Raw genomic sequence first — 11,439 nt, 5'->3', positions numbered from 1 at the left:
AATATCCTCGATTATTATCAAATAACGATCATAGACTGACTGCCCATCATGCATTACATGCGCTGTGTGACTCTGATCATCTCACAATACTTGTGGATGAATCAACATATCGTTGGCAGTGTACATATACTCATGCATAGCATCTATCTTTATTGTCATTGTCCATCCACTCGTCAAGTATAGCTCATTGACTATAGATTGGATAGATTGTTAATATTAGAATAACCTGATAAAGAATATTACTTAATTTTTTAAAATTAAGAATAATTCTTAAGTTTGTAAGTCAGTCTATATACTCGATTTCGGTTAATCGGTTGATATCTAGGATTCAAGCTAGAGGGTTGGAAGCTGATATAATGAACAACAGAGAGCAAAGATTCTAATTGGATGTTTATATTTATTTTATAATTTTGTTCTAGAGATTTTTAGATACAAAAAGAGACTCCCACTATTTTATCAAAACTCTCATACTCTTCGAATGGAGAAACAAAAATCCTAATGCAATAATTGAATTTCTAGTGAATGCTGCAGTCCCACCGATGCCGTGCATCTCACCTAACAATTATTGGTAACACGAATGAACATCGATGCACGGACAACTCTTTGCTCAGATGCTTCTCTAAGCATGTTGCAGTCACTTGATCTCTAAGTCATGTGAGCTTACCTAACAGTTATTGCCCACACTTCTTAGTTAAGTCAGACCCACCATTCACAAGCAAGTGTAAAGCCATCATTAGATCCCTCACCTAACAGTTATTGGGCCCAACCTCATCTTTACCCCGCAGCAACTCTTTGCTAATAGAGTAGTTGCGTGTTCTCGATGCAACTGAACCACTGTGACCAGTCGAGAATAATCAACGTCGGTAGCACGTCCGCACATCTATAACAGTGGAAGACCTTAGACTTAATATTTTATGAAGAAATTTGGGTTTAGATCTCATCTAATCAGTTATCACATGACTGATGTAATTGGCATGGGCTAAATCAAACCACCAAGCAACCATATTTGTGACTCAAATCTTTCAAATTGATCAGATAAGTGGAGATTAGTGGGGGTCCCCCCGTTGCTTTCTTTAGATACCAATAAATTGATCAGATAAACGAATGGAATCAATTAAATAATCATCTTTTAATTACTTATCTTAGACACCAATTGGATAATTGATCAGAATTGATTAGCTCAAGTGAATCAGACTCAGATCAACAAGTCAAATTAGGTCCTTAGGTTTATCGATTCTACATATGGGACTCAATCGATTTGATCAACAATAATTGTATGATCATTAACTTAATTGATCTAACTCAATTCAATACTTGACTCGATTTAACCAATTATTTAATCGAATTAGACCCATATGTCTCAAATCAAAAATCTTAGATGTAATCCTATTACATGACCTAATTTTTGATTTTTTCATGATCAAAACTCTCATACACAAATACAAATTTTAGATTTTAAAATCATATTTTAGATCTAAATACTTTGCATGAAAGTAAGTATTAAAATATAAAAATAATTTTTAAGTTCTAACATATAAACATATATCACATATATGCATGTCAAATCAGATCTGAAACAAAATTTCAGATCTAAACATGATATCATATATCTCATATACTAATCATAAATCAGATTAAAGCCTAATTTATGATCTAAATATACAATCATATATCATACATATGAATCAAAATTCAGATCACAAAAAAATTTAGGTTTCATGCATGTATCTATTTCACATGAACTAGAACTCTTTCTAGATCAATTTTCAGATCTATGCATGCATCAACATATCAACTATATATTCTAGAATTAAATTTAAAATCAAATTTTAGATTTGAAGATCCATCCATATATCTCATGTATCCAAAAAAATTTGATTTTGAAATCTTTTCAAAAACATGTATATTAAAATTCAGCATATGAAAATTCATGGCTCTGATACCACCGTTGGATTTTGGGGTTTGATGCATGCATATGTGTTTCAAAAATTTTATTTTCTGAATACCGTATTAGAGAATAAGATTAAAATAATTTTAATCTTAATTTTGCATGCATAAAAATATAAAATCATATGATCTATTTTATATGCTGAAATTGATATATGCTGAAATTCAGATTGTAATCAAATCACATACTTGTTTCGCAATCTCTTTCTTCAAAACTGGATCTGAAAGAGAAGAGGCTATCTCTTAGCCATATAAGTATCTGGCCTCTACAAGTATTCACTCGGGATCAACCTGGAACAGTCCTCTTTAATCTAAATTTTGGTTCTCCAAAATTCAATCTGCTGATCTGAACGAAGCCTGGATCGCGATCAACACTTGATCTTTCTCCTTGATCTCTTCTTCTCCTCTTCTCTAGAATTTCTTTTTGCTATGTGCTGCTACCATATATTAGACCAGCAAGAAAGAGGCACCCAAAATCCTTTGGGCATGAAACTCCTTGGGATGCGTGTCCCAAGGAGTTTCATGCCCAAAGAATTTTGGGTGCCTCTTCCTTACTGGTCTAACATCTGGTAGTAGCACATAGCAAGAAGAAACTCTAGAGAAGAGGAGAAGAAGAAGATCAAGGAGAGGCACCCAAAATCCTTTGGGCATGGAACTCCTTGGGACGTGCGTCCCAAGAAAGGGGTGTATAGAACACCCAAGAGGAGAGAAAGGGAGAGGAAGAGAGGGCACAGGGAGAGCCTTTGGGTATGAGGGGCTGCTAGTTTTGATGCTTTAGGGATCTTAGGGGAGGACCCTTTAAATAGGTATAAGGATTGAATCCTATTCAATCTCATAATACAAGTCCTACTTGCATTAGAATTCCTATTAACTTAAGTTATCCAACTTACATTAGGAAGCCCATTAGGCGCCAACAATTGGAGCCCTTGCACCCATAATTAGACATTCCAAAACACACCTAATAGATTCCCATATGAAAATAAAAAGCTCTCTAATCAATGGACATGCTCAAATTGATTAAATCAAGGTGGCCCTCCATAATAACTATCAAGGAGATTCATAAGGGACTTGCACCCTTAATTTATGTGATCCATAACCTTAGATACCCAATAATTGAAGTCTCATGAATATTATTCATGCAGATTATTAGCAGGTAATTAAGTTAGAATTAAGTTATCAAATAAGTAATCCCAACGAAAAGAGGAATTGAGTCCAACCATGTGCTAGCAAGGTTACCATGAACTCAATGGATTGCTCTAAATCCAATTGACACTTCACAAGCTCAATTACTTATTCCAGACCTAATCTCTTTGTTGTGTGACCTCATAGGTTCAATTTTATTTGGTAGTGAGACATACAATGATCTCTATCATCATATCATTGAAACTTTTTTCAATGGATCGGAATAATTGCACTCTAACTCAACAAAGATTGTCGATCCAGAACAATCCTAGTGAGCTCTCACAATCCACTAGTAACACCTAGTAGTATGTAGTGGCAATCCAGTAGAACTGAAATGAACCTCTAGGTGTAGTTAATGTGTGATTCAGTCCCTTTATCGTGAGTCTCGACTAGATGGTAGGTCATAGATGAATCATCAAACCTCAACATCAGTCATATGATAGATTCAATCAGCTTAAGTCCATATGTGATTCTATGAAAATTTTTTTTCATCAATCACACTGCTATGGCTATAGACTTAAGGACTCAGCTTCTTAAATTCCATAGAACTACTCCCTTCTGCGAGGTTCGATAGATCCCATCTTGATGCACACCCTACTCCTACAGTAGACCAACTGTCACCAACATCCACTACAAGGGTTCCTTGTGATCTATGTTGATGTGTCAGTCAAACTCCAGCAGCCTCACTGCGAGCAGAGTGTCATCTCAGATCAAAGGATCAGTCATACAACTGTAGCATCGAGAAAATCACTAACGAGTGAGTAGACATCCATGTGACTTCTCATATTGGTCACGCTCAATACTAGTTGTTCTTTAACAACTACCTGCACTCTCGCTCCAATGTCTCTACACTGTAGACTCGAGACCCATCTGTCCGAAGAAAGCGATCCGTGCACGGATCTATCCAGATCAATCACCATCTTCATGATGATTCTATGACTAGGAGTAATTTAGGAATCAACCATCAATGAAATATGCCTCAAATTTTTAACTCTTTGAAAATATGTGTCATCATCTTGTTAATCCCTTGGATGATTCATAGACACATAGATATGAATAGTAATATAACTGTCCAATAAGTACAAAATCATATCCTAGAAATATAAAATATGTCAGCCAAGATTGGTTTCTAGGATATATATCCAACAACATATATATATATATATATATATATATACATATATATACATATACATATGTATATATATATATATACATATATATACATATACATATGTATATATATATATATACATATATATACATATACATATGTATATATATATATGAATTGAGCTATCATCAAATGATGTAGTAAATTAATTAGCGATTATGTTCAAAGACATGTAGATTCATCCGGTTAATGAACCTTCAGAAATGACAAATCATACATTACCAAATAGTTAGGTATTACTAGGATTCTAGAATTTGGGATGTAGTTGTATGAAAGTCATATACCCTTGCTTCCAAGAGTATTACAGGAAAATTAACTCATGGATGTGTCCCTTCTAACCCAAGGTTCCTTCCAGGAAATAATATGAGGGTGCATCAGGCTACTATTAATGTATCGGGCATATTTAAAATTCTAGCACAATTTACTTAGATCTGATTCACTCATCTTTACAAGTTAGGATGTAAATGGACCGTGGGCCAATATTTTCCTAGTCTACATAGGATCATTGGGCGAATCCTATAAAAAAATATTTGGAAATGCACCAATCCCTGCTCCATTCTTCACTTAGTTTCTTGGTCTTATTTGGCACCTAGGATGTGGTGTAATACGCCACGATAGGTTGCAATTGAAGGGTAAACATCAGTTTTAACCATATAGAATGCATCGCATTGTTATAGGAATTGGGAGTCATGTAATCACAGAGGTAGATGGCCGTTAGACATCCTGTTACAAACATGTCATATTTATCACCCGGTAGAATATGACATGTTGGACAAACACGAGAAATTATTAGTTGGACTAGATCCATCATGGACCACTAATAAATTCATCTTAGTGCATGTTTGCTACTACATGTAAAAGGAAGAAAAAAAAAAAAAAAGGAGAAAAAGGGATTAAATTCATCTTAGCATGTGTTGCTGTTACATGTAGAGAGAAGAAAGAGAAGGAAAGAGGGATTGCTATTATACATGTTCTTTTGGTTTGGATTGGTCCATGGTGGACCTGATCCTAGCTAATAATTAGTTGTTCGTCCTTATGGTCGGAGGATGTGGTGGCTATGAGGGCTGTACAACCCTCTGTGGTGCATGTCAAACTCTAAAAATGGATCAAGGGGTGCAACATTTTCCGGTTAATGTTAGTGACATGCCAATATTTTGTCTTGTGGATGACATTGATTCTAGGTCCTTGATTGAGTTTTGGGATTATATGGCTGACTTAATTTGTTTCATCTGGATATCTTGACTAGGCACAACAAAAATGTTTTGTTGTCTATTTCTACCATAAGAAGATATAAATGATCGATATAATTAGCTAGCAAAGATTGCAAAGGGACATGAAAGACGTGATAGCTGAGTTAAGTCGATACCAAGATACACAAAAAAAAAAAAAAGGGTTAAAACTAGAACTTAAATTTTTATGCTTAACTTCTCAAATTTTTTTTTTTTTTATTAAGCAAAGATTCTGAACAAGTTTTTTTTTTTTTTTAATGGAGAAAGACATTATCATTTTCAAAAATCTTCCAATTCCCAACAACTTGGACCCAATCAAAGGTTTCCCCAAAATATCTTTTTCTTTTCTTTTAAAATAAATATGATGGGATTACCACCACCATGATTTAAGTAAACTACTTAATTGAGGGAAATGCCAACCAGCTAAGCTAAAAACTACTGGCTATATTGCCAAAATACTTCATATCAAAAGATAATATACTTATTATATTGATATTTTATGTCCAAACTTTTTCTTCAAAAAAAAAAATCCTAACTAAATTCACTCTTCGATTTTGTTCTCCTCATAATTAACTTGAATTGCTTATTCCATGGGCATCTCTCAAAAAATATTAAGGAATTTTGAAAGAATGGCTTGTTGATGGCCATTTCCGCCCCTAGAGAAAGCATTGCTATAACCACTAGGAATAAGTCAAATGATCAAGGTAAGGAGACCAAGATATGCTTCTAAGTCATTTCAAAAGCAACCACCAAAACATCGATAGAGGTCTAATAACCATCGCTTAACCAGACTTCAACTAAAGTATAAAGAACGTAACACTGTGTGAATTCAAGAATAGTGATGACGTGTCAACAAGGTATCTTAAAATAAGGATAACGGATTAAGACAACAGATGACACCAAAATCCAGTTGCATATATATATATATATTGCTCCTTGACAAACATCCAATGATATGAGGTTTGCAGTGTGGACTCCCGTGACACCCACTCGCTTTCAAGCACCAAAGTAATTAATTAAGTGGTGCACGCTCATCCGTCCATAAGAATTAATTCCCTTTCGGAGTCAAATATATAAAGGGCATTATGGTTATTAAGTTCCCCCACTACCTAGTCTATTGTACAAGGTCAAGGTGGGCATGATGAAGACGTGGTTTTAGTTTATATATATGTCATGTTTTCATCCAGATCGAGAACGCTTGAAAAAGTATGCTCATCCCATGTAAAAATACTATCCTATTCTTGGTCCCTAATCTAACTTGCTAGAAAACTTAGTCAGGCCTCGCTAACCAGTGTTTCATGTAAGTTATTGGATTGCTCACTTATGATCGAAATCCCTTGAAACCTGTTGGGTCCTTTGCTAGCTAGATAATCAAAATGCTCGGATCCCTCTCTTCCTTAATATGGTATTTACGTGACAAATGAAGGACTCCGTATAAAATGAGCCTTCATTTTCGACATGTATAATAGAGGTTATAGTTTACACAAAATCCAAGTATAAATATTCAAGGCAGATGGTGACAATGTTCACCATCTTCGCTAAAACTTTTCATGGATCTCTTCCATGCATCCATGTCATGATCACGCTGCTATGCCTCCCTAGCCTGAAATGCATGACCTACTCAAAGTAGGATAGAATGGTAGACTACAAATTAAGTACTAACCATTGTGCTACATTTTAATATTTTTTTTCATATTGTCATCTAACTTGATGCATATCACACCGCCTAGAAGGATATGACATTCTCAAAGATACATCATGCAACAGTAGAGAGATACTACTGTGGTACTTTGACAAGGGGGAAGCTGTGATACATTGGAGGTCAACCTAATCTAGGTGTGAGCCCATTGGTGAGGATCGTCCTATCAAACTGGAACCAATTTGCCGACTGCTTAGCTTTTTCTAGATAACAAATGCCTTGGTCATCCATTTTGGATGTAAGACTATTTCATTACGAAGACTGGTTGGTGACTTTCGCACTTAGAATTTCTCATTTCTTGCAAGAGATGCCTCTTTTTTCTAGTAAATTTGGAATTATTAAACTAATCTACTAAAAAGCTAAAGAATTTTTCAATGAAGCAATCTAAAATATATTTTTTATATAATTATCCATACATAAAATGCGATCCAATCAGCTGCACTATTAGTCTTTCTAAAGATGTGTTTAATCTTATTGGACAGAAGTGAAGCAATTATTCTCCACCAATATCTTATAGGGCTAAAATCGGATTGGATATAGATCAGACACCTATATATCCATATCTTTATTTATTTTATCAGATGAATATAAATATGGATACGGATATTAATCATATGTAAAAATTTATATCGAATATGGAGAGAAATCGGATACAAAAGTATGGATATAAATATGGATATAGGTCTAATAATTAAAATTTATAACTACATAAACCAAGATATTACTAAGTAAATAATAAATTAAATTAATAGCATATTAATATGATTGTATATTTTTTTAAAAGTTAACGAGTGTCACATAAAATTAAATAGGGTTACAAATAAAATTAGAGATTTAGATAAAGATCAGATAATTATTTATCTATATCCATATTTATTTTTCTTTAATGGATATAGATATGAATATGGGTATTAATTAGATATTTAAATTTTTTATTTATATTTAAATAGGTTTGGATATGAAAATAGATTTAGATGAATATTATATAATCCACTTTTATCTTTAATCTCTTAATAATGGATGGGAACTAGTCTCAATAATAAACATACTAGAAAGCTATTGAACTACAAGATGTGCCATTTTTCTACCTCTTTCGTGAGTATCTAAGGTTTGTTCCTTAAGGGTGGGCCCCAGTCATCTAGATTTTAGTTTATGTAAATAAAAAGCTACATAATTTGGGTTTTGATCACATTGAGAAAATATAAACCATGATCCTCTATATTTTGAGCCGGTTTAAGTCCACTAATACAGGTTTAAAAAATAAAAATACAAAAATAATACAAAAATCTATTTATGAAATAAGATACTCCATGCAACAAATAGGAAGTTGGCATTAAAAGAAAACAAAATGTTCTAAATGAAGAAAACCCATCCAAATCGAGTCAAGCATAATTCTCATTTTTCTAAAATTAAGGTAGCTGGTATTTGCATTGGGAAGTTTCGGAGTTATCCTAGCTTAGCGAGCTAGTCCAAGAAAATGGGGACATTAAAGTCTCTCCCCTGACGCCTCCCTCTATTTTTTTTTTTTTAAATTGAAGGTCATGGGGTGCCATTTCGGGGATGCAAAAGCTTGGTGTAACTTATACGAATTGTTAACCTAATTTTCCATATACGCTGAGCTGGCACCTCAAAATATTTTTTTTTCCTTTTTTTTTTTTCCTTTTTACTGTTTAGATGCACTAATCTGATTACGTTATCCAACCCACATGCCAATTCCAAAACCCCAGTCCACAACTTGGCGAGGTTGGTTTCCATCGCCTCAAATTTTGTTATATCATGTCAAAAGGCTAGGTTGGTTTCCATCGACAGGGTTGGTTTCAGTTGTGTCACCTGGTTCGTGTCAAGTTTTGCTGCCATCTGCATCTCTCCAAAGAACCGCTTTTAACTCTATAGTCTACTAACTCCACAACATACTCTCAAACCAATGGTTTATAAATTAGAGATGGCAATAAAACCCAAATCTGTGGGTACCCGATCTGACCTGATTCAATTGGATCAGATAGTCAACGTATTGACTAGGTTTGAATCGATTTTAGGTAAAATCCGAACGTTTAATTTTAGGTTCGAGCCAAAACTAGGTAGTTATGCATCCAACCCTATATCCAACCCAAATCCGATCCGAACTATTTTAATATTTTAAAATATATATATATTAAATATATTTTATCAATTATCACCTATTAATTACTAAATTCTAATTTATTTATAAAAAATATTCTAACCAAATAAAGATTAAAAAATATTCATACAATCGCAAGATACATCAATATAATTATTATTATTGGTATATTTTAAATTTGAATTTGAATTTCAAACATCGACTATTGATAGCAGATTTAATTGTTATTTAAGTCTTTTTGAAACTTAAAATTTAGATATATTTTTTTAAATTATATTTATATTTTTATTTATTTTAAAGATATTAGAACTAAGTATTGTTGTTAATTATCTTGATCTGTTAAATTTATATTACATTTGAATTTTATTTAAATTAAATGTGGAACTAAATATTATTTACTTAAGACACTTTGAATTTTGTTTTAATTGAATATGGATTAAGTGCTGTTTAATTTTATTTGTTTAAGGCAAATGTGATTTGTGGAATGATAGTATGGTTTTAAAATTGATAGAAATGATAAAATATACTGAATGTGACTCAAATGGGTTCGGATTGGATAAATTTGAATTATTTGATATCCAATTGAGGTGAATTTGAACAAAAAAAAAATTAATTTTGATAATATTTAAATTAAATTTAAATAAATTATTAAATATTTAAATTTAAATTTAGATAGCTAGAAATCCGTTATCGACCTTCCGATGCCATCCCTGTGATAAACCACTTCACGGACTTGGCAATTGACGTCATCTTACTTCCTCAGCAAAGAAAAAAAAAAGCTCCTTTTGCCAGCGCGCAGGACAAATGCCACCGGATGCCCATAAGTTTAAGCGAAAACTGTAGTTAGAATTCTAAACTATTACTTATTTCAAATTAATCAACCTTAAACTAGCAAAAATAAAACGCTCCATCCATCTTTCTCGCTCTATAAATACATGCACCCTCCAACAACACAGCCCATCACAAACACCTATCAAACACGCACCAGATCCACTTTGGTTTTCTTTGTTTCACCTCCACCACCCATGGCCTCCAAGACCTCAGCTTTTGCTCTCTTCCTCATCTTTAACTTCCTCTTCTTCACCTTTGCTAGTGCCTGCGGCTACTGTCCGCCGACACCCACGAGACCAACCCCAACTCCAAGCCCGAGCTCTGGCAAGTGCCCAATCGACGCCCTTAAGCTCGGTGTGTGCGCCGATGTCCTCAGTGGCCTCCTCAACGTCACGATCGGCACGCCTCCAAAGGAGCCGTGCTGCTCTTTGTTATCAGGCCTCGTCGACCTCGAGGTCGCCGTGTGCCTCTGCACCGTCATCAAGGCTAGCATCCTCGGCATAAACCTCAACATTCCAGTTGACCTTAGCCTTCTTGTTAACTACTGTGGCAAGAAGGTGCCATCCGGCTTCCAATGCGCTTAGGCCTCCTATTTTCTGTGCCATCTGGCTTCAAATGCGCTTAGGCCTCCTATGTATTTTCTTTCTAAGTTCTCGTTGCTCTCCTATTATCACGTTTATGTGTGGTTTTCTTTTTTCTTCTTTTTCTTTCCTATAATTGTTGTATCTCTCTCCTCGGTTGTGTCTTAAGTCTGCTGAAATTTACAGATAATATGTACGTAATCTCTTTGTTATATAATGAAAGCTGGGTGACTCTTGTCTCCCTTGCCATCAAAAAAAATATTATCATGTCTGTGGTTTGTTGCTAGCTAAGGAACTATGTATTCAAGATATTTGCAATAGCGTGTGTACTGTAGCAAGATTGATGGTGGCTTTTGTTACAGGAACGTGGGAGGTTTGGGATCATAAGTTATGTGCTTAAGGTTGTTAACTTTTGGACTTGTCTGGTCCTTAGGAAAAAGAAGAGGAGAAAGTATGACCAATAGAAAAATTAAAAAAATTATTCTCGTTTGGCTGAAGTTTTCAAGATGAAAGATTGAAAAATGATATTTTTATCATAATAAAATTTTTATATTTTATGAAAAAAAATCCATATAGACAATGAATTTTTGCCTTTCTCATTAGCTCGGGATTGGGCTCTTTTTCTCTTTCCAAAAACATTTTTAAAGGCCATGAGCAGAACTGCATAAAATTCTTTT

General features: G+C 34.1%; 1 protein-coding gene across 1 annotated transcript; it reads left to right on the top strand.

Annotated features, from left to right (window-relative positions):
- Positions 1 to 10,291: 10,291 nt before the first annotated feature.
- LOC105033476 (14 kDa proline-rich protein DC2.15) lies at positions 10,292 to 11,029 on the top strand. Its single transcript, XM_010908305.4, has one exon. It carries the CDS (start codon positions 10,376 to 10,378, stop codon positions 10,763 to 10,765), a length of 390 nt encoding a protein of 129 aa, XP_010906607.1. The 5' UTR covers positions 10,292 to 10,375; the 3' UTR covers positions 10,766 to 11,029.
- The last annotated feature ends 410 nt before the right edge of the window (positions 11,030 to 11,439 follow it).

The sequence above is a fragment of the Elaeis guineensis genome, chromosome 12, assembly GCF_000442705.2.
Source record: "Elaeis guineensis isolate ETL-2024a chromosome 12, EG11, whole genome shotgun sequence".
Classification (NCBI taxonomy): domain Eukaryota; kingdom Viridiplantae; phylum Streptophyta; class Magnoliopsida; order Arecales; family Arecaceae; genus Elaeis; species Elaeis guineensis.
This window is presented reverse-complemented; position numbering and strand designations above follow the sequence as displayed.

Coding starts and splice junctions, on each gene's coding strand:
- LOC105033476 (XM_010908305.4), top strand. CDS start 10,376: ATGGCCTCCAAGACCTCAGCTTTTGCTCTCTTCCTCATCTTTAACTTC.